The sequence below is a fragment of the Pezoporus flaviventris genome, unplaced genomic scaffold, assembly GCF_033815535.1.
Source record: "Pezoporus flaviventris isolate CSIRO_AGI_PZ_B2104156 unplaced genomic scaffold, CSIRO_AGI_Pfla_v1 ptg000096l, whole genome shotgun sequence".
Lineage (NCBI taxonomy): Eukaryota > Metazoa > Chordata > Aves > Psittaciformes > Psittacidae > Pezoporus > Pezoporus flaviventris.
The window spans coordinates 5,023,462-5,048,299 of NW_026892644.1; the positions used below are offsets into that span (position 1 = coordinate 5,023,462).

A 24,838-nucleotide genomic window follows, 5' to 3' on the forward strand; every position below is an offset into this window, starting at 1 on the left:
GCCGAACTTCTGGGAGGAGGGTTACATGTAAGTGACCTGGTTTACATTTCTTCTCAATTAGTTTATCCTGCACTATGAGCTTCTATTTTCATACATCTGTCTTTCACATGGATGATTCAGTCTTTGTCTTCTGTAAAATTAATGTTTTCCAAATGTTTTCTTAAACTCAATTCCTGTCCAGATTTTGAGCTTTTGGGGAAGTGTTATTGATGATCCTCTCTCACAAACTGCATTCCTCTTTTACATTAGGGTATAATGATTACTGTTGAGGATCAGACCAAATATACGAGAGAGAGGAAATAGCTACCAATGGACTGCCCTCCGTTAGCTAAATACCTTGGACTCTCCACAACATCAGCAACAAATTCCAAAATTTAATTTTATTTTGTACTGTGTAAAAACGTGATTCTTTAGTATTACCTAAAGTTGCTACATGATCATTTCACTGCAGCCCACTGAGTTTTGTACTGTAGGAATGAAAAAGCATGAAAATGACCATATTGAAACAGATCAGAGGCTCTACCTAAACTAATGCGCTGTCTATAAAAATGGCCATAAACAAATGACCAGGGAAGGCTACATGAATAGGACAAGCATATTATGAATTATCTGCACAGCCACCTTCTTCATCATTAATAATTTTCAGTTCATAGACTTCTGGAATTGGGCTAGTTCTTCCCGACTGGTTCTTGTCTTTTTTATCTTGAATGAGTTATTATCATCATCAAGTTTCATGATCTTACTGCTAGTCTTCTTTCCTATGGAATTTGTAAATACATTGTACAGCAATGTCACAGATTTCTGCAGTAATTCACTAAGAACCTTCTTCCATTCTGAAAACTGATTTTTGTGCTACTGTTTCTTGGTTTAATCAGTTATTTATCCATGAAATAACCTCTTAGAGGTTAATGCCATGACTGGTTTGTTGTGTTGGGTTTTTCTGTTTTTTTTTTTATTAGAAGTTTTTTAAGAGTGGTTTCATCAAAAGACTGGAAATCCAGACAAACAAGAGATCATCAACTTTCTATTATTTTTGACTGTTTAAAAGAATACCGAATAGACTTCTGAAGTAAGAGGTGACTTTACATGCAGTCACTTTAACTCTTCGGGTTATATATATATCCATGCGTCCACTACTCGTATGCATTATTAAAATCCTACTGATTCACCTGAGTAAGGCTTAGAAGACAGTACTTCCATGATTTTTTTGTGACACTCTTCAACAATTGGCATCAATATCTAACGATATCCATCCCTCAGATAACAAGAAGTTTTTAAGGGAAAATTTGCACATCATTGCTAAAAAAACAGCCAGTTCATCCTTAAATTCCTCCTCTATTCATCTTTCCTATGCTGTAGTTTGTTTTACATGCTTCTATAATTTCTCCTACGCAGACTAAATAACCTTAGTCCATTTAGTTATTCCATACTTCCAGAAATCCTTGTTCTGTATCTTTCTAGTCCTTTTCTGTACACCTCAAATAGGCAGAGTGCCAGCTATACCTTTCTGTTTCCAAAGTGAGAATTACTTTATATGTATTTAGCTTGAGTCTATAGCTCAAAGTAATAGAAACCACTGTACTGAACTCAGTTCTCAAAGCTTTCATGAGGCCTTTGCCAATAAGTGCACCTAAAATGTCAGTACAATTTATAGTCTCTGCTTAAAGAACTTAAAAATGGACCACATACTGCATTCAGGTTCTTTGACCAGGCTAGTGTCTTGCTTAGCAGCCTGCCTGTCTCCTCCAGCAAATCAGACTCCACAGCTTGGCTGGGTAATATACACCAAATAGATAGATTTTTGTACAGTGCTCACTTGACAGCTTAATTTCCCATGCTCTATAGCATAAAAAAGGTGCCTTTTTCTTAGGAGGACTGTTCTTCAGACTCTGTTTGATAAGTTACTCTGTGCTGTTCTCTTGTTATTGCTTCATTTCCCACACATGCCACTCTGCAGAGGCAGTTTTTGAAGAGGAATGAAACATTACATCTCAATAATATATTCTCAGACATTGCAAGGGCAGTTTATGAATCCTGTTCCTTTTTCTCTCAACCTTGGAGCCCTGTGGTAGATTTCAGATAACTGAAAAGAATCACGAGTGCTTGGAGCCAAAGTCCTTTCTGATCTTCCAGAGACACTGCTGATAAAGATGCTCGTAGCTCTTCCTATAGTTGCTTTCTAACTGGCTCCAACAATTTTGATAATAGGAAGAGTTTTCAAAACCATGAATCTGCCTTAGCAGTAGGCTGTGGGATCTCAAGTTATTAGGTATTTTGTTATTAAAAATAACTTCTGTGATTGCTGAGTTTAGAAAATTCTCTGTATGACTTTTTAGTTGCTTACTCTTCCCAAACATTCAGGAGCATATTGCTGGTGTATTTGCCTAAGAAAATACTTTAATTTATGTGAACCAATAATTTTAAAAGAGCTATGCACAGACACATATATGTGTATGTGTTTATATATAAATGCATACAGTTGAAAGTAAAGAATTCTCCAGCAAGCTAAATGATGGAGTACCACAGTTCAAATGCAAATGCTGCTTCTGTAGAGACAGCCATGTTGATGTACTGGTGTAAAATCAGATGCCTTGTGTTTCTAGTAGCATAAAATGCTTGAGAATGTCTCTGACATCCTGAAAAAACAAACGGGCCAGTTATACTGAGGAACAGGTATTTCTAGCCTTTAAAAATTTTATGGGAATCTTTAAAATTCTTTGCCAGGCAGACTGAACTTTGGGTCTTCTCACTCATTAATAAAGTAGTAGACTACGTATAAGATGCATTAAGATATTTAATAAAATATTTTCTGCTACATTTGTGGTGGTTTTAATGTTACATAGCTACTAATGTCAGGGAAACTTTCAATATCCATTCAAATTCTTTGGCTCTTCTCTTTGTAAAACTGTCCTAATTAGTATCAATAATAGGACCAAATATTAAGCATTTTTTTGACAACAGGATAGTTGCATATATTTCAAATCAGATACTCTGAAGATAGGTCTGGAACTGAATAGCTGTCATTGTGATGCATTCTTTCTTCATGAGGTAAGACATGTATATGGATTTGCTCAGTTGCTGCGGCATTAGTAGAACAATGCTGCAAATGAGATTACATTAATGTGTTAGCTGCTAGAGGTGTAAATCCAGAGGATAACTGTATAAATTATAACTGTATAAATTTCTCTCTTTGAACTTGGATTGGTGCATTCATTTAACGTACAAAAAATTTTATGAGATATGTAAATAGTATTTTTTTCGTCCATACAAAATAGGTGTGTAGATTTGATCAATCCAGGGCACCCACAGAGGTTTCAAAAGGGTTTTAATAATGCACATCTTTGTTTCTTTAGCAAGAATGAAATATTTGCCAATCACAATCATATAGTAAATTTGTTCAGCTGGGTCTTACATTTGAAAATGATTCTTCCTGCAGTCAGATTTTGTCTGCTTTAAATACTAGTAGCAGCTCCATCAATTATTTCCTAAATGCCTGTGGATGTTACTGATCATTTAGAAACTGTTATGTTATAGTATTGCAGTGGCTGTTTCTAGAAATCTAGATGGAAGCTCTTTATCAACAAATCTATGTGCTAGTATTGTAACTTCATGGCATGTTTAATTCTTATGTACAGTTTCTGCATGTAACATTTTGCATAGGCAGTGAACTCATAGCCTTTGATGTGAAAACTTCTATCTATTCCTCATGGTAATGCAAAACATTTTGAAACACATTATCCTGTTTCTTCGTACTTGCAAAAGATCCGGAGATGAAATAAACCTGCCAATTTTTTCAAACCATGCACTGTTTACCTCTTCCCACTACCACCTTGGATCATGTCAGTGCTCGGGCTCAGGAGAAGTGGGAGGAAAAGCATTTCTTTTAGTTCTAATGCAGTGCTTTATTCAGTTTACAATACAACACGGTAAAGAAAGAAAGAGAAAGCATTTGCACTGTGAACATTTTCACAGCATTTATTTTTTTGGTAGTGTAATGATTCTTTCGTAATTCATCTGGTGTCATTTTGCACTAGAGGTATTTAAGTAGAAGGCATTATATAGGTACTTTGAAATCCTTTCCCTAATTCTGTATTTATATTTCCTTATATATAAATATATAAATATATATAAATATATAAATATTGTTTTCTGATTGAAAAGTAACAGTAAAATCACCATATTTGATCAGTGAATCTAGCCATTGATATTTACAGATTTTTTTAAATGTTTTCCAGTTCCTGCATTTATTTTCAAATGTAAGGATTTTAGTCATATCAAAATAGTATAATTTTTTTATCTATCACATTTTAACTCTTTTCTGAGGTAAATCTTTGTTCTTATATTGGAATTCTTAAAATTAGAGCTTTTCCCCCCCCTTTTGTTCTCTTTTTTCTTCCTCTCTTCCACGCTCTCTTCAAAATAAATTATAATTAGGTAATGATTGGCATCAATTTTTAGCAGTAATAATCAAAGCTGAGCAATTTTAGTACCTATTATGTTCCACCTGCAGGATCATTTTCTTGTCCTGTAGCACACTAGGTAGCACAAATGATTGATTTAATAAAAAAATTATCGTGCATTACAAAGTAACCTACTCTGCCTAGTGCCAGAGAGGGTACCGTCTCTGAAGAATCCTAACAAAATCTCCCTCCATTCAGACAACAAATAAATTGCCTTATCAACTGATTTTCTGTCTAAAATCTTAGTACTCTATAAGAAGGTTTATATTTCAAGTTTCAGAATGTGTCCTCCTTTCCCAGGAATACAGCAGAAGCAACCCAACCCAAGACTTCTTTATTCCATTTTTAAAAGCTAGAAAACAAACTCTCCTCCCAGCCCACAAGTTCTCTACAAAAACAGATAAAATAAATCATCACTAAATATTTTGTTGTCCTAGGCAACAACTTGTTCTGCCTTTAGCAGCTTAGAAAACCCTTGGATAGGGTTATGTTTTACAGCCTTAACCTTTTCAGTGTTGTTTCAGGAAGAAAATTGGATTTCTATTTTGAAATAATGTCCTTTTTCAGATCCTTTAAGCTAATACTAATTTAGAAATTTTAGACACATCCTATTTTGAATTTGTCCTCCCAAACATGCAGCCTTAGGATAGCATCCTTCGTTACAATAATTGTAAATTGTCGTAAAAGGCAGTTCCTCTAAAGTAATTTCCTTATGAGTATTTATTTTTTCTGTTCTAGACAATATTTGTGATAGTTCTGCCAGAATTGCTTGTCCTAAATGTTTGAATTTGCTGCCCCCAAAATCTACCTCTCATAGTTCTAGTTTAAAGCATTTTAAAGCAGATTGTTTTTACTGAAGGTGAGTAGAAAATACTTGTAGTGGTAGATAAAAGCAAACAAGAACACAGTGATATTGATGTTGTAATGCAATATTTCTGCCTTTACTTTATAGAAATTCACAGTGATAAGAATCATGAGCAAGTATCCCCTCTTTGCAAAGAAATAAATCTGCAGAATTCATTACATAATATTTTCAAGGACTGCGGTACTATTTTGATGCTTTTAAAAGAATACTGTGGGGTTTGTAACTCCACTGTTCAGCAGTGTGCAAAGGAGAAATGATTCCTCTTTGAAATATTTTTTAATCTTTCTTTTCTGCTTCTTCATTGCTTTGTAGGATATTGTGAGGAGTTGATATTTACAATAAAAATTCTCGAGAGTATCAGATCTTGCCTAGCATCATTTGTCTTCTGTTCATGACTGGCATTAATGATGAAAGGTAAAGAGGACTGAATGGCAGACCTTACAGCTGTAAGGAAGTTGAAGATCACCAACATTTTAGAAACATTTTCCCTGTACAGCAGGTTTTGTTAACATACTCAGGTGTAAAAGGAAATGCTGTGCTGTGCCATATAGACCTGTCAGAGTGATTAATGTGCCAGAAATAGGACAGCAGCATTATCCCTGGTCTTCTGCTTGATTCTGCCTTTTTACATTGTTCAGAGCTGGCTTGGACAATCCACTGCGTTTGTATCATACAGACACAGTCATGGCCTTCAAATAAGATTGAAAAGTGTTATACCAAGATTATTAATAGAAGTAAGGTCAGGATTTTTCAACACAATAAAGATGGGGGGAAGAGAAGTATTCACTTAGCTATAAAAGGTTCTGTTGCAGCCTACAGACAACAGGGTTTGATTCCTTAAAGTCATCTTCAAGGATTTTGTCCTTCATTGTTTTAACTTTCAAAGGAATAAGGTTTCAGTCACCTTCCATAAAGGACAATTCCAAATTCTAATAGCTGGTGGTGCCAAGAAACCTTTTATATTGTCTGTGTTATTTCAAATTTACATACCATTATCTCCAGTTACGAAAAGCAGGATTTCCTACATCTGTAGAAAACTGGATTTTTTGACAGCCTCAGTTTTTACACCCTGAAAATAAAATATTTACTGACAGGTTTTTTTGTGACCCTTTTCATAATGATCAAGTCATTGCAAGGTTACATTTAACTTCTGATTAATGTTCCTATCTCAGTTTGTACTTTTTCTTATTCATCACTTATTTTAAAGAATGTTCTTCATATCATGTAGAGATCTTAAAACTGCAGTATTCACCCAAAAGTAGCATACGAGGATGATCAGAGGACTGGAGCACCTCCTGTATGAAGACAGGCTGAGGAAGTTGGGGCTGTTCAGCCTGGAGAAGAGCAGGCTGCATGGAGACCTCATAGCAGTCTTCCAGTATCTGAAAGGGGCCTAGAGGGATGCTGAGGATGGACACTTCATTAGGGACTGTAGTGACAGGACAAGGGGTAACGGGTTAAAACTTAAACAGGGGAAGTTTAGACTGGATATAAGGAGTAAGTTCTTTACTGTAAGGGTGGTGAGGCACTGGAATGAGTTGCCCAGGGAAGCTGTGAGTGCTCCATCCCTGGCAGTGTTAAAGGCAAGCTTGGACAGAGCCTTGGTTGATATGGTTTAGTGTGGGGTGTCCCTGCCCATGGCAGGGAGGTTGCAACTTGGTGTTCTTAAGGTCCTTTCCAATCCTAACTATTCCATGATTCTATGATTGTATGGATTTTAATTCACCACCATCATTTGAAAAAAAAATTGAGGAAATGCAGTTAAGCATGCTTTTAAGTGCAATGATATTCAAAATGGTATTCTGATAATGAATTACTATATAGCTGTTGCAAATCTGTTACTCTGCTAACAGAAAATGAGAGCTCTTTCTAGTTCTGTTGAGTTCAAAACAGTTTTAAAATCTATTGCAGTGTTTTATTTGTGTTTTTCATCAATGAATTAAGCACATGGTTTAGATGCACTAATTACAGAAGCTACTGTGAAAAAGATATAGTTGGACCTTAATACTTTTGTCAGAGTGAGAGTCTGGTTATGTAAAAACACTCATCAGGAAAGGACATACAACAGTTTTCCAAATAGCAATTTTTATAATTCTGGATGAGTCAGCCCAAGCTCCTGACCGCCCTGATTTTCTCAGGGTCTGGACTCCATGCTATCATTTCAAGGAACAAATTCAATAATAATAACAGGTAGTTGTAGATGAGCTACTAATGATGATCTAGCAGTTTCTATCATCACAAAGGTTTTCTCATCAACCCCATCTCCCATATGTATCATTTACTTGAAGATGGAAAACACAGTCATAATGCCTTCCTTTAAAATACCCCTCCAGTAAGCCATAAAGAAATGCATATGCACTCAAGTGCACACATAAGGCAAAAGAACAAGAATTATGCAGAGCTAAGTATTTTAAACATTTGTGTTCCCACACGCAATATGTTTCTAGTGTGCTTTCCATGAACATAACCAAACACAAGGTAGTTTGTGGTTTCTGTCTTATGAGTTAAATTTATATAAGATTTATATAAGCGATAGGTAAGCATCAAAGCTATAGCCGGCAAAACACTGGTATAGTTCGTAAATTCACGTTATTAAAAGATAGTGATAGATCTATGCTGCTGCTTCTGTTGAAGCTGAGCAACAACTTGCAAGCACAAATTATTATTCTTACCTGCTTTTAATAGCAAAGTATACAGTAGCACTAGTACCTGACATCCACCAGGAAAACTCATTATCTTGGGTTATCTGCTCTGATCTGTGAACATTTTTTTTAGTTAATTTGTGGCCCCCTTGGAAGCAGAAGTGTAAGATGTGGCTTAATGTGAGAGAAAAAGAAATGACATAAGTTTAATTTGCCTCTAAGCATATGGAGTGGTTGGCTTTGGAAGTTCACTAGAACTGAGGCATGGGGAAAAAGAAACTGAGAATGGAGGAGAGTTAGTAGTAAATGAGGGAGTTATACACAAGGATGAGATGTCAAGAGTGGAAAACAACTATATCAGATGCTAATAGGCTTAGCAAGAAAGACTAGAAATAGTAGCATACACAGAGCATATAAGTATCATATAAACCAGACACAGATTAACTTAAAATCCTTACTTTATGTCTACCTCAAATGTAAACAAAGGACTACACAGATACAGAAAGAGTTTCAAATATTCAAAATTATTTTCACATTTGGTTTTCTGTTTTCCCTTAGTATTCAGATTAGCTTGCATGCTCTTTGGGGCAGGGAATCATCTTCGTGCACTGACAGTGAGCTCCTAGAACATTCTCTAAAATATGAACCAAAATTTCTCTCAGTACTTTTACTACTCTATTAGTAAACAATTACAGGATATCAAAACGATGGTTTACAGAAAATGTGAAATATGACCATGTCTTACATATTATAGAAGAAAAAAAAAATGGCTATTATTTCAGATAAGATTTGTGTCAAGAATACCTTGATGTGAGAAAGAGTTTAAAAAAGATTCTTTGAAAAAGTTTTATTTAAGTTAAAGTTCTGGGCAAAATATTTTCCTGGGGATTTTGGTATAACATACTTTAGCTTTTCACCATAAGATTTCTAGTGATCTCTGGAGTTCAGATAAGGAAGAGAAGCAAACTGGCTGTTATCTTTTCTGCCTGGGGATTTAGCACAGATTTTTCCAATGTCTCAAGGATAAAACCACCTCACTGTTTTTCAGGAGGTGCTGTTAAACAAAATGGCTGAGATTTTGTGTTTATTGCTGACAATTTGTTATATTTCCATAAGCAACAGCATTTTAGCACTCCATTTTTTTTGTTCTTATACATACATCTTTCTGTGTAAGTATACAATCAGGTACTGTATTTTTTCTTCTGAGAATGAAAGAAGATATTCCTTATAATTCAATACAGATGCATTAATAGGGCAGTGAAGAATCTGGTCCTGAAACTCACTTATTTTGTTCGACTGTTCATATAACAACTATCAAGACAGTAAATATACTTAGAGGGTCTGAAATATAAATCTTGTGATGGGAAAATGTCAAGGTAAGTGTAAATGAATAACAGAGTCAGAAATGTGTTTACTGATACTGAAAGAATCTGTCATCAAAATCACAACAGGCATAATTCTGAGTATCTGAAAACTTGTACTGAGACTAAATTTTTGTCATGTCCTTCCAATATCTTGAAAATTGCAAAGTTGTTAAATTAAAAAAAAATCCCAATTATCTGTCAAAGTGAGTATAGGATGATGTGGCAAAGGAGCTATCTCTGTATAACAAAAGATTTTACTGAATTGTAAATGAGATGAGTATTACTGATAAAACCCAGTCAGATTTTGCATGCAAGTAGTAAAATAATGATAAGAATGTAGCATGCCTTCTTTATTTCAGAATCTAGCTGACACTTGGCTTTGAAACATACTATGTGGAATCAGTTCTTTTTATCGCTCATTTTGTTTTCTGCTTCATCCTTTTTATCTCAAAGGCAATTTCCATGAAAATGTTTTGGAGCTTTGTTGGTTCTCACTGTGAGTTTCCCACCTGAGTTGCTAATCCTGTTTAGCTGACATGGTGAAAGTAAGTTGTCACGGTACATAAAGAACAAACACTGGTCAGTACAATGTACATTCTGGTATGTTGGTATGTATTGGAGATTTTGTACCTTTGACACTCTCATCAAAGCAGTCTTGCAAGCAGCTGAAAACTTGGTTTGGCAGGACATATGTCACGGTGTGTGTGTGCATGTGTGTATGTGAAGTTCTGGAGTTCTTCTGTATTGCCTATTAAGATTTATTGACATTTTAGTATCCCAGCATGTTTATTCAGTGCACTGTTTACCATGAGGCTCTTGAGAACGTTTTAAGTGTACGGGCTGAAGTGATTTTTGCAGTAAGGTACCGTGAAGTGTTTAGACGATACGTAATGCTGTATACATAGTAATATGTAAAAAAGAAGCATTTTACAGTCATTTCATAGGGTGATATAATTTAATATATACTTATCCAGTCTGTTTGTTATGTTTAGCTTGCTTGTGTCCTCCCTCCCCTGGCTTTTCTTTTTAAGACTTTTTTTTTGCCAGCCTTCAGATTGTATGATAGCATGAGCAATAAAAAGCAAGACCAGTAATATTCTCAGAGTGTTTTGACCCAACCAGTCCCTCTCTTCTCATGGAGGAAGAGAAGGAACCTCAGTTGTGTTGTTCACTATTTTTGAGTGCATCATCTAATCAGCCATTACCAAAATGCTTCAAGTTTCAAAAAAAGGATTTAAAGCACATCTTCACTGAATTATGTCCAAAAAAGGCAATGTTAGACAAAATTCATAGCTGTCTTTCATTTGTACATTGTATTAATTAGTCATTTTACATATTCCACTCATGAAGTGGGTGGAAGTGTAGCAAGACACTGCATTGTTGGAAAAGCCTATGCTTTCCATATACATGTATTACTTTTAAAGTTTCTTGCAATGATTGTTGCTACAGTAACTCAATCATGGATATACCAGAAACTTTCCAGATTATTTTATTTTTGCTAAAACAAATTGCCTTAAGAAACAGACAGTGATTTTCATAATGGTATCACAGTTCTGGAAAGAAAATTTTGAAACTTATTCTTGAAATTTATTTTTTTTTTAATTTAGAAAATTAACATATACAGATTTTTTTAATTACATTTGAAAATCTAAAGTGTAAAAAAGTATCATCTTGAAAACATATTTCACGTAGGTTGGTGATTACTTGACATTTCAAACAATTTGAAAGAAGTTATTTGTTTGGGTTTTTTTACCTGTATTGAACATGCTATGTCATATTTTACTTTAGCAAAAGAGGGGATTATGAAGGGTTAAAATTATGGTTGCTAGCTATATCCATGAAATTCATATTTACAACTCATATATAGCCATAGGAGATCCATGTGTAATTTCTTGCTGTAATCATTGAAGATATGCAGTCATTTCTTTGATATGATTCATCTTGTCCAAAAGCTAATGCTTAAATTACATCAAATGAGTCATTCCTTAAAGGTGACTATTTCTCTCTGTTAACTAAAGGGACCCTTATGAGGTCTCTATTGTGTAAATTTGACTTTCTATGACATGAGTACTGTTCTAATTTTGAACATGGCTTCATACACAAGAAAATACAATAGAAATTATTGACTAAAAATGTGATGTCCAGAAATTAAGCTATAGTCAGAAAAGAAAATAGTCCCAGTATTGAAACTTCTGAGATGAAAGCTATTTCCCCTAGAAACCTGTTTCTTAATTGTGGAAACATACTGGAAAGTCTCGGTATGTTCTGAGAAAGCTGTTGTAGCACACCATCACATACCAAAGCATTTTATCGTTACCAGCCACTGGATGTACCAGACTGCTACATAATGCCTACATATTAGAAATGTTGCATATCTCACATCTGGGGGTTTTTTTATGTTTTTTTCTTTTCAGTCCTGCCACTGTATACCTCATTTAATTCTATGGCATTTGTATTAGAAAACAGCACATTTACCATATTTTTTTTAAACCCACACTTTTAGTTCTACATTGAAAAAGTAGCCGAAGTAAATAATCTCAGTTTTCTGACATGACTTTTTTTTGTGAAAAAATCTAGAATAATCCCATATAAATCAGATTTTCAGATTCTGTTTTTAAATTCCTATGTGTTATCCAGGACCTGTGTTTCTTATTCAGGCAAGATAAGTCCCATTCAAATAGTGCTGACCCTGACTTTCTAAGGACTGTGCTCTTTACAGCTATGCCTACAGATTTGAACTTCTGTATACTTCCTATAAGTTTCATGTAAGATAATACTTTGTGAACTTCATTGCAAGATAATAAAAATCTGTGTTTGGCAGTTAAATCAAGCACTGGCTGAAAGTATAGCTCTGAATGCCTCCCAGGTTCAACCACTATACCTGCTCTGCATTTGAGACCTAGAAAACTTTTGCAAACATCTTCCTAGTGTTCTGTTAGAAAGTGTGTATATACATGGCAAAGAAGGAATTAAATTTGATTATGCTTTCCTAGTCAGTGAAAGCAGAGGAGTCACACATGCAGAATCGCCAGCTCCAGCCCATATTCCTTAGATTGGTTTAGAATACAAAAAAGTTTGAGTATCTTCTTACACCTATAGAAAGACATGTTATTAAAACATATTTCAAATTGCACTTGATATCATTTTTGTACAGATTTGTGTATATCAGAAGCAAGATGCTAAGATATGCTTCTGGGAATTGAAAGAAGAATCAAAAAGCTCATCAGATAATTAACAAAGCAAATTTAGAAGATACCAGTAAAAGAATTTAATACTGTTACCAACACTGAAATGAGCACAGAATCTCTGTATGTGTCAGATCTTTGCATGTTTGAAGCGTAAAACCAGAATTAAAATAGGGTTTAAATTAAAAAAAAAAAATAGATAACAAAACCCCTTTAAAATTAATTCAAGGAGAAAAATGCTCATGACATCTGAAAAGTTAGAAAACTCTCTCGGAATGGGCAGTGTAGACATTACCCTTTGATACATTTAGAGTAGGTGAAAAACAGTGAGTAATAGCCCTGTATGACAGGAAGACAGGTCAGAAACCTGTAGGAGTCTGCAGCCCTAACTTCTGTGATTCAGTGGTGATACCGCATATAACTTCCCCATAAAGAAGCACTTATTCCTATACTGCTTAGACATTTTAGAATCATTGTAATAAATGAAAATTCCACTAGGTGGTTCTGGTGAGCTTCTAGCAAGGACGGAGTATGTTGGTGCGTGGCAGTTCTGTTCTTTTTTTGCTGTATTGTTTTCCTATCCTGAGTATGTCAGCATCGAAACATTTAGCTGTATTCTGAATAATAGTATTACTAATGTATCTCTTGATTATGGGTGAAATACTTTTGGTCAATAAAGGCCAATGTATGAGACGTTAATATTGTGAAATTACAGTGGTAGCTGGTTAGTATTTATCAGTGGTGCATGACAACGGAACGTAGTGCAATCATGGGAGATTTCTTTTTGTATGGGCCATTGCTTAAGACAGGATATTGATTTAAATACATCCCTGCTTTAGAGCTCTGCTATAGCCCTGTGCAGCCAGTCTTGCATTTTTATTAAAATCAGCTTCTACTTACCACCTTTTCCCTTTGCAATTCCTGTTTCACAAATACCAACTACTTTTACTCTCAGATGGCATGAGATATGAAACTTGAGATACACAGCTTGCATATTCTCAGCCTCTATTCATCTTTAAAGGCTGCTGTTTCTATTTTAGACCTGAAGAAAGGCCTTTGTGCCCAAATGCCTCTATCTCCCAAATGTGTCAGTCTGGTCTAGTACAAATCTTGCCCTTTTAAGTAGGCTTAGAGTGTGTTGCTGGTTCTACAAAAGGGTATGAAATGTTTTCGTGTCTTTTTTTACCATTTCTGGTCTTACACAGTAGTTATTTTTGCTACCATGGTACAAGTTATTAATGTTAGGTAACTACTCCAAATATTTCCACAAAAAGAATACAGAACTCAGTTTGCTTTAGTTGTGTTTGCATTTTCTTAATATATTAATGAATGGGTTTCACAGAAGTGTTCATGGGAGAAATTTACAGAATACAGAACAGATATGATAAATTCCAAGTCTCCACACCAGAAAACCAATTCTGATAATTAATGAGTTTTAAACTACTTCAGTATATATCCTCTTTTTTTTTTCTTTTCTTTTTTTTGTTTTTTTTTTTCCTGGCGGACACGTAGGCCTGTATGCAGCAAATATAAGCATATTGACAATAGCCGTGCTGAGCCACCAGAAATCACTGACAGACCCACAGAGTTCCACAATGTACTATAAACTCCCATAAGGCCAGAAAGGAGAGCTCGTATCGCGTACCACAGTTACAATATGTCTGCCATTAGTTTTCCAATTTACATACTGAGTACTCAAAATAAGACTTTCAGAAAGCCCCTGGATCAAATATCACAAAAAAGTAGGAAGCAGAAGGCATTTCATAAATTCTTTCCTTTCTTCTGCCCTTTCTGCATCTTGAGCCTAACTTTAGGAAGAGATTTTCCGTTTTACAGTTTGCATAACACAATCACTGCTAGTTTGTGCTTGGACCATGCTTTTCTGAGGTCATGTTTGTGCTGGTTTGTATTTAGGGTTTAATAGCACTCCTGTAATTAACATAAGAATCTCCAGAACTTGTGTGTACTTTCTACGGGTAATGTTTTTATTTCTTTAACGCACTGTAAAGAAAGCTTTTAAAATCAGGCCGTGCATTTGCTATGAAAGATACAATATTCAGAACATCTACTCATCTATATTCATCTGATGCCATGCCATGCAACTTATGCAGAGAATTTAAACTGGATTGGTACCCCAGTTTACCAGAATAACCTACTTCTTTTCTGTAGTAGATGTAGAATGGAGATCAGTCATTGAACTAGACTAGAACTAGATGTAATACCCTGTACACAAGGGTCTCAAAAGATTACAACAGCAAACACATCCAGAAAACTTCCATCAAGAAGAGTAAACCAGCCTGAAAGGCTTTATGTATGACATGTTTGAAAATCCTCTGCTTTGGCTGATAGACATAGAATACTCCATCTTTCTATACAAAGGGAGAAGGCATCTTAGGAAAATACCAGAAAAAGTGGTACACTTTCTAAAATGCGTATTCATTCTTTCATCTTGCTATGGCCAGTCATCCAAATCAGAAGGACTTTTAAGATGTGATGTAAATACTTTCTAAGCTCTAGAAAGCTCACCTAAAAATGCCACAGAAATGGAAGATCAAACGTGCAACAGATTGTGATTTATATGTTGAAATACCCTTGTGATCTGTGTTATTCTAGAAAGACCTAAGACCACTTGGAACTAAATATTACGACACAGAAATGCATATAAGAAGAGAAATTAATTCTCTTTATAGTCAAGCATTTAGTGTAATGTTATTTAGCACTCAGTAGCCAGTTCTGGATGCAGGAATGTGTGGATTGGCAACATTTATTTCTGCCAGAGTTTGTTAGTGAAGTTTTAACAGACATGCCTTTGAAATACAAAAAAAAAAAAAAAAAACCAAAAAAAGACTCAGTGTTATGATTAAAACCCAGAATCTCATGAGTTAACAGAGAGCAGAGGTTTACTTTTCAAATATTTTGTCTACTGTTTCTTGACCTATCCAGGGACTATCTCGGTAACCAATACTAACACATTTGTGGGTGTGAAGAACTAGCAAAGATTATTCAGGTTTTTGGTTGGGGTTTTTTTTCAAAGTAGTACAATAGGTGAAGCAGCACTACCATGCTTCAGTGCTGCACACAAGCCCTACCTTAAATAAAGGAATGTCATTATTCATGATCTGTAAAATTTATGTGTTACATGAAAACAAAATAATTTTCTGCCAACTTTTGGACATTTCAAGTGTGTTACTCCTCAAGATAAAAAACACAGAGGTGAGTTATGTTGGCACGAACAACATTTTTGTGTGGTTCATAATTGGTATTGCCAGAATTAACCACAAGCTCAGAAGAAACTATATTTCTTTTCTCTTGTTATTTCAAAATAATATTTCTGTTATATCTTAAATGGTGTTTGTCACTGTGTGCTTTATTTCTAGAGTTGCATCTTATGGTACATTGTTTCTCAGAACACATAAAATGGCACAGAACAGCCTGGCACATTTTAAATTGTCATGGTGGTTTGTAACACACCAAGATACCTTAAAACACCACTAGAGCCAGAAAACATTGAAGAATGGTTTGGGTTAGAATTCTGATTTTGAGCATGTTTTGCAAAGCCATGATTGCATTCATTTCCATCAGGACTACCCAGAATATGTATGCTGTTATTCATGATGGATTTGTACTTGCTGCAGTAACAAGCAAGCAACATACCCTTTCTGGCCTATGATACATTACCAAATTAGTTGTGACTTTAGGACAATTAAATCCCCAGTAATGCCTGTATTAGTAAACTAAATGGTGTTCAGAAAGCTTCTCCAGGCACTAGAGCACACATTCAGAAGGCCCCAGGTATCTTTTTGGCATACTGACTAGCATTCTCCCCAGCAATTCACAGGCACAGATCTGGAGCTAGGATGTTTTAGAGGCCATTCCCAGCAGGCATGCTATGCTGTCCCTCGGCTTTGCAGAGTCAGAGTTTACTGACACAAGTGCAAACCATTTCAAACAATTTTGCCTTAAGGCCCAGGAATGTTCTTGGGCAGCACATTTATTGCTATGGCTATAGATCTATACTTCAAACTCAGAGAGTATCTCAGCTCTGACAATATTATAAACTTACATAGGCACTATCAACCTGATAATTGCATTTTTCAATATTGTCCTTTTTTAGTTTATTTGACTGTAATTTTTTATTTTCATGCTATCTCATTTTGTAACAGTTTGTTAAACGTTCTTAGACCACCATAGAGAAGCCATAAAATTGCGAAAATAAAGTAGTATTAAAAAAAAAGACAAAATAAACAAGTACTAGTAATTTCTTAGAAAAGGTCAACAATGATATGTAACAACTGCACTTTTTCCTCTTTACAGTCCTTTCAAGCCTTCTTCTTAGAATATTTTTTAAGAAGACCTGCTTGAAAAAATTAGGATTCTTTTTTGCTTCTTCCTCCATTTTTCCACTGAGAGCATTGTATCCTAGTATTCCATAAAAGGCAGGAGCGTTTGTGCCCTAAGTATGATTTTTATCCTGGTATCATAAACTATATACAGACATTGAACCACCTTAAAAATCTCCTGTGCTATCTGCAGTGACAAACATATGTATTTACCTCCCAGTCCTTTTTGTCTCAGTTGTTCCAAAACTCATCTTGATCACTGTCTTGCTATAACACTTTATATGAAATTCTAACAACTTGAATCTCAACAGGGAGTTTTAATTAGTGCCCAAAGTATTCCATTTCTATCTTTCTCACAATACTGTCATACAAACAGCAGATGAAAGGTTTAAATTTTAATGTGTACTCCAGCATACCCCTTTGATTTGTATTGTAAAATAGTTTGACAGCCTGCACTTATTAGAGTGTTTTACTTTATTACTCTTTTTAAAAAATCATTTCAAAAGTTGATACAAAGTATGAGAGATAATCTAGGTATTGGCTGTGATACATCTTCCATTATCATCTTTCTTCTTTCCAACAATTTTGCTCTGTTTTTCAGCAAGTCCACATTCTATGATACCCAGGATTTTGAATTGCTTTCTAACTTTCACATCAGCTGTAAATTAAAGCCTTTTAGTCCCTCCATTGCTCTCTCTATAGACATTACTACATTAACATTGTAATGATGTTTACTCAGAGCAATCTGCGCAGTACCTATCACAGTGACTTCCTGACTCATGATCAGTGTTTCTGTCCACTTTAGTAGAAGAAAAAGTAGCTATATCTGTATTCTGTTACAAGTGATTTAAACTTTATTTCCATTTGATCAGGTAAAAAGCAAGCGAACCAGACTGACCCTGCCATCCTGCATCAACAGGGTGCCTCTGAATGCACTGCAGTGTGAAGGTGTGATTTCAGAGGTCGTGTACATCCTGGCTTACCCAGCAGAAGCTGATTTATCCTTTACAACTGAATTCAGTCCCAAGTGGATATCCCCCAGGGGACTAACTGTTGAAATCCATGGTACCATAGGTGCTGTGCTGGGTATGTCAGCACAGGCTGGGTATGTCAGCACAGGCCGAGGTCACACATCTGGGTAGCAGTTAAGTTGGTGCTTACATACGTCTCTGCCCCTGACTCGCTTCCTCCAGGAATATTTTGCTGTCTCATGGTACAGCAAAAATGGCACCAGGGGAGCCTGATGCTGCGTTGGCTGTGCCGCAGCATGTCAACAGTCAGCTGTGCCTCACAGGTGGGGTGGGGTGGGTGCAGACAGCACTGCTTTGCAGCTGCAGCATCTTTCCCTACCACTGGCAGCACCTGAGCCAGAAGTGACTCAACTTTAAGATACTGACAGAAGTCACAAGCACTTCTATTTAAAATCATAGTATTTCAAAGGTGAACTAAGCTGACTATACCACATGCCACAGAGATCCATAGTCTGGTGTATGGAGTCACTTTGCAGAAGATTTAAAGCAATGTTTTACCATAAGTGATGAAAAGGAAAGAAAGTATGTTGAGACTAGAGGGAGGAACAACAAGATTTAGCAAGGGTCCAGAAGTGTCAGGGTCCACAAGGCCGGGGGCTCACTGAGGCAGCAGGGCAGGGCCTGGTAGCCCAGGCTGGTCCCACGACCCCAACCAGGACCAGGGCAGCCAGGAGGGACCAGAGCAGCCCCAGGTATCAGGCATCTGCCTGGACACAGGGATAGGCTGATGCTGGATTTGGATTCTGCCCATGGGTGAGTGTCAGGATTATACACAGTGGGGGAACTGGAGTCAGACATGGCTCTAGGATGGTTGTGCTGGGCCTCCCCGCAGTGCTATCTGGGGGGCCTCCATGGGCCCATGGATACCAGAAGGGATGTGGTGTGGCCCTTATCAGAAGTGTAAAGATAGCAGAATGCCACATAATGATAGTGACTCCTTTTCTTGCTCCAGTTTGTCAAATCCTCCAGAACATAATAATCTTGCTGCTTATATAGTTTGCAACATATAAATAATTTTTTATTGGTGATTCCAAATGGTTTAGATCTTTCAGGAAGTTCATAGATTTGAATGCAGTGGTGTACTTGCTTATGTCCTTTCTGACAAAATGTGGGTGTAACAGATCACATTACGGAGGATCACTAGTGCATAGATGTAGGAGATTACCTTTTTCTATTGAGAAACTGTCGGCTATAGGTAATGATGCAGGAACATTTTAAGTGTTTCTACTCAAGAGTAATTTCTAGGATATCTGATACTTTTAACTGAGTTGTATATAAAGCATGGTGATTTTGTTCTTGTCTGTTTTCTCTACATTTCTGTAAATAAATTTTAAACTTAGTCATAGTTTGCAATTTATGTCTTATTAGTTAATAGATTTTAAGTAAGTTGATAATATTATGCTTGCTGGTAGAAAAATGATACTTTTCACAAAATATCACATCCTTGTCCTTTACTTCCTTTCAAGTTTAAAAGATGAGAAAATAAGCTATGTTAGATGAAATTTTGTGTTAATTGTTAACAAAGAAGACATTTGTTAGTTATTGTGATAGATAAGCTCATAAAAATGTAGATAGATTGGAGAGACATCAATTTGATAGGTGGACCACTCAGTGGATAAAGAACTGGCTGGATGGCCACACACAAAGAGTTGTGGTCAATGGCTCAATGTCCAGCTGGAGACCAGTAATGAGTGGTGTCCCTCAGGGATCGTGTTGGGACCGGTCTTGTTCAGCACCTTTGGCGCTGACATGGACAGTGGGATTGAGTGCACCCTCAGCAAGTTTGCCAATGACACCAAGCTGTGTGGTTTGGTTGATACCCTGGAGGGAAGGAATGCCATCCAGAGGGACCTTGACATGCTTGTGAGGTGGGCTGATGCCAACCTCATGAAGTTTAACCATGCCAAGTGCAAGGTCCTATACCTGTGTCGGAGCAATCCCAGGCACAGCTACAGGTTGGGCAGAGAGGAGATTCAGAGCAGCCCTGCGGAGAAGGACTTGGGGGTGTTGGTCCATGAGAAACTCAACATGAGCCGGCTTCAGTGTGAGCTCTTGCAGCCCAGAAAGCCAACTGTATCCTGGGCTGCATCAAAAGGAGCATGACCAGCAGGTCGAAGGAGGTGATCCTGCCCCTCTACTTTGCTCTCCTGAGACCTCACCTGGAGTATTGTGTGCAGTTCTGGTGTCCTCAACATAAAAAGGACATGGAACTGTTGGAACAAGTCCAGAGGACCACGAGAATGATCAGGGGAGTGGAGCACCTCCCGTAGGAAGACAGGCTGAGCAAGTTGGAGCTGTTCAGCCTGGAGAAGAGAAGGCTGCGTGGAGACCTCATAGCAGCCTTCCAGTATCTGAAGGTGGCCTATAGGGATGCTGGGGAGGGACTCTTCCTTAGGGACTTTAGTGATAGTACAAGGGGTAACAGGTTCAAACTTAAACAGGGGAAGTTTAGATTGGATATAAGGAGGAAGTTCTTTACCGTGAGGGTGGTGAGGCACTGGAATGGGTTGCCCAGGGAAGCTGTGAATGCTCCATCCCTGGCAGTGTTCAAGGCTGGGTTGGACAGAGCCTTGGGTGACATGGTTTAGTGTGAGGTGTCCCTGCCCATGGCAGGGGGTTGGAACTTGATGATCTTAAGGTCCTTTCCAATCCAAACCATTCTATGATTCTATGATAGATGATGTGGCAATTCTACTCTTTCATATAACTGTATTAGTTTATTATTCTTGCCACTTTATAGGCTCTCTCAAAGGTCAGTAGAGGGAAACAGGTACCTCCCATTATTGATTATCCTACGCTAAACTGCTGAGATGGTGCTTTTGACCTGTCTTGTTCAAAGGCCACCATATGATGGCGAATAAAACTTGTGCTTCTAAAATACCCAGATTCAGCATTACTGAGCTCTCTCCTGATGAAAAATTACTTGGTTACCTCTGGATAGTGATCTTTTCTGCAGTGAGATAAAAGCGGTGTTTGTATCATAGCAATGACTGAGTGTTGAGTAATATGCCAGAAAACTTCTGAGCTTTGTGAGTCATCCAACCTGAGGTGGTGTGGCAATCCTCTGGGCTGATCTGGGGGAGAGAGCAGGAAGCATTTCAGAACGTTTCTGATCACTCCTATAATCATCTTGAAGTGACCCAGGAGGTCTTTGTAATCAAGTTTCTACAACATCAAAAACATTATTTGTGTTGAGCAAAGAAATGTTCTTACACACTAACGGAAGCAGGCAACCGCCAGAGGAGTCAGAATCAGTCTGCTTTTTGAGGTTAAGTTTTCCAAAGATTTTCATTTGAGGGTGTAATTTTGAGGGCAGAAGTGGCTTAGAAAGTTTCTTTTTCACAAATTTTCTTCTAAACAGATTTGAAAACAATGTATCTTATTTCTGAAAATTCCACTAAGGAATAGGTCATGTATACTATAGTTGTGGAGATATTTCTGAATTTGAAAATTAATCCATAAACCAAAAAACTCAGGACTGTTTAATATTTTTGCAGCTTTCATGCTGACAGCGTATAACAGGTTTGTGGAAATCTTCTGGTCAACACTTCTTGATATCAAGTAGCATTTACAACTTTGAAGCTTAAATTTTCTTCCTTCCTATTTTCGGCTGCCTTAAGAACACTGACAAACTAGCAGAGCACATGAGTTTTTTAAGGATTTAAGGAGAACAGTTAAGTCCTGTATATGATTAAGCAGTGTCCAGGTATTAGAAAGCGGTGAAGGCTGTTCTTGGCTGATGGACTTAAGCAGGGTATGTCAGATACTGGTACGGTTAGAGATTATTTAAATGAAGGTCTTTGAGAAGGCTAGTGATACAGAGGCTGAGTTAGATTGCTACCTAAACATGGTTAGGAACTGTCAGTGGGCTCTGAAATAAAGCAGCATAAGCTGTTGAGAAAAAAACTTGCCCAAACCCCCGCCCAGGTAATCATGCCTCAGCTAGCTACCGAGCATGTTCCCTGGAGCAGGCTGTCCTGTGAACTGTGTGGCAGAGAGTGCTAATTTGCCATCCCAAGGAGAAGGCTATCAGTTAATTAACATGGATGATAAGCAGTGTGGTGCCTGGGATCACTCCTTGGCTCTGTTCCACTGAGCAGTTTAGCTATAAACAGAAGTATCCTTTCTGGAGTGAGAAGCTTTTCTCTGCAGGTTTCGGACTCACTAGTGGGCATTGCTGATTGATCCAAAGGCAAATTGTGATTTAGTCTCATTCAGTGGGTTGTCTGCTCCTCTTGCTTTGCTTTATAACACAAATTGATGGGAGCCCCTCTGTTGGAGCATTGACAGAACTTGATGCCTGAAATGTCAGGTAAAACACCAGCTTATACCTCATTTTCTTTCACATAGTCTTACTGCATATTTTTATAAGATAAAGACAACTTCTGAGCAACCTAGCTGAATAATCTGGTTCTGTGTGTACAGAAAAAAAAATGCCCTGGCACAAAGTCACAAGTAACATTCAACAGAAATAAATAAATAAAAAAACAAATAAATAAATTTTAATATATATACAGCAGCTTATCAAATCCAGATCTCTTACCTTTTTCTCTTGGGTGCCATGGGTGAGTTAGTTTTGCAGCAGTCTGTATTTGTTTTTATGAGAACTATAATTCTTTCTTTCCATGCTGCACAAAAAGGACTATTTTCCCAGAAGAGCTTAGATGAAAATACGAAGCTATAGTCACAGACTTTAGCTTTTCTTCAGATTCTGTTCCAGTTCACTCTCTTGTGCCACAGTAATAGTTTCAAGATGATATGACTCGTCTTGCATCTGGATGGTTTACAGCAACAAATCTTTTCTGAACCAGGAGGCAGCAAATGCTTACCTCTGGAGGCTTAATGAGCTCATTCTAATAACCAAAAGACCTATTTACATGTCAGTAATGTCTATATAAGCTGGGTTTACTAAAATCCTCAGCCAACTAGAAGATGCACTGGCTCTCGCATCTTGGAGGAACATTAACACTTGCAACTTCTCATTTTGATTATTCCAAGTATTCATCAGGTATCATTCAGAAGTTGGTCACAGCAGCAAGGAGTGATGGGCCTGAATACTAAACCCTGTCTTTCTAAGTTTGGAAAACAAACAAGTCTCTATGGCAGGGTGATACATCTGCTTCTTCCTAAATGATTTGGAATAGATTGTGAAGTTTTTTGCATTTGCAGAGCCTACCATGTAATTGAACAGCACCAAAGGACAATCTCCTGTATGATGTGGGGAGGGCAGGTATTACAGAAAGTATGCAAAAAAGTCATCAGGAAAAAAGCACAGCTGTTTGGAAGGGAAAGCACCTCGCTGGACCTGCAGGAGAGCTTACTATAAGAAGTGAAACAGAGAGCTATTGAGAGAAACAAAGCCACCAAACAAGGTATTTTGCTTTTTAATGTCACAGCTCTTATGGGTGTGTGGTATTTGTGGGAATAGATGCCATATTTTATAACTTCAGCAGACAGCATCCAGGACACAATATGTTATTTCATTAATGCCTCTGCCCCACCTGCATAAGACAGTCATAATATCCTTTATAGACCATTTCTTAGCTTTACATTTATCCTTAAGAAGCTGCTGTTTTTTTAATATGCACGTCTGATGTAAGATGTGTGCTGGCCCCCAAACTGAAAATCAAATCTCATTATTACTGTAAAAGATATGTGCCTTGAAGAATATGAGTATTCCAGAGAAGAAATAGAAAACATTAAGTTAATTTACTAGACAGTAACTACTTAGTCTACTTAGCTATTTGCAACCTGTCAACTATTTACTATTAACGAATTGACCAAGATGTTTAGATGATGGCACTGGAATAGCTGCCTATCCAGTTTTCAATCCCTAATTGCTTAGTTGGCTGCTTCACATTATGTAGATTTTTTTTTTACTGTGCTGTTTAGTAAGTTTGACATTTGTTTACTGAATTTACTAATACTGAAAGCTAAAGCTTGCAAAGACACAAGGTCTTCCACATCTTCTGTAACTTGCTAACTAGTGCAAACAGAACCTTCTGGATTAGGAGTGAGTGTACAGGTTTGCAGTATCTACTGCTCTAAAAAGGAGCATTTCCACAGGTGTGATTTATCAATATTAAGGTTGAGGTCCTCAGAGCATCTGAATTAATGTTGCTTCACTGCTAACTTATCTTTCACATATTGCATATCTAAAACTTGATAAGAAATGAAGTTCACAATATCACTGCTAACCCCTCATACTTCTTTTTTTTTCTCCACCACCACCACCCCCCCCCCTCCCCCCCAAGATGTTGCAGTTGAGAGTGAGAAGACATTACTTACTTGTGGTCATACAACAACAGAAAGAGGCCAGAGGAGAAGTCAACTGCATAGCAACTGAACTTTGGAAGAACAGAAGACTGAGGGACCATGTCTTCCACCTTTTATTCGAGGATTCATAAAAATAGCCTGAATTGGAAAAGCCCAGGAGAATAAGGAAGGGGAAGAGAATAAACAAGAATAGGATTGTGGACCCCTTTGACTTTCCATAAAGAGTGTATGCTCAGCATATCAAAACATTACTAAAAACTAAGGGGTCAATAGCAAAAAAAAAAGTACTGCAGAAGAAAGTAAGATAGAAAGAGCAAATTATCTCCTAGGATTGGCTTTTTGAAGAATGACATTTAGCAAAATGCTTGGCCAAGTTGTGAATTTTCTTGTATTGCCAATGTCCCTGGTCAAGTGTGCTTTTTATCAAATTTGAATTTGCAGAGAAGTGGAGCACTTCTGTTCACTGTGAAAAGGCGGGGGGGGGGGGGAACAAAACACCAAACAAAGGTGGGAAATACTTTCTTTAAAACCAAACTGCCACTTATCCAACAAAATATGCAAAAAAAAAGCCTCATGCATAACATCATTTCTTGTGCAGCTCGTTACATTCCATGAGTATTCTGCTTCTGCTTTTAAAACAAGAAAGCTGAGAACGTTCTGGAGGAGTCTGTGCTT

General features: G+C 37.0%; 1 protein-coding gene across 5 annotated transcripts in view; it reads left to right on the top strand.

The window, feature by feature from the left end:
- LOC133281118 (ankyrin repeat and sterile alpha motif domain-containing protein 1B-like) overlaps positions 1 to 24,838 on the top strand; it is a 305,927-nt gene that overhangs the window by 274,248 nt on the left and 6,841 nt on the right. Inside the window, exons 18-19 of one of the 5 annotated variants that reach the window (XR_009747384.1) lie at positions 23,057 to 23,259; positions 24,142 to 24,628. The exons of 3 other annotated variants lie outside the window; for them this stretch is intronic. Coding sequence is in view for 1 of the 2 variants with exons in the window: in XM_061476332.1 (XP_061332316.1) it covers positions 23,057 to 23,074 (18 nt within the window). In the remaining variant the exon portion in view is untranslated. Of the gene's footprint in view, positions 1 to 23,056; positions 23,707 to 24,141; positions 24,629 to 24,838 lie in introns of those variants that run through there. One more of the 5 variants, XM_061476332.1, reaches the window with a different exon arrangement.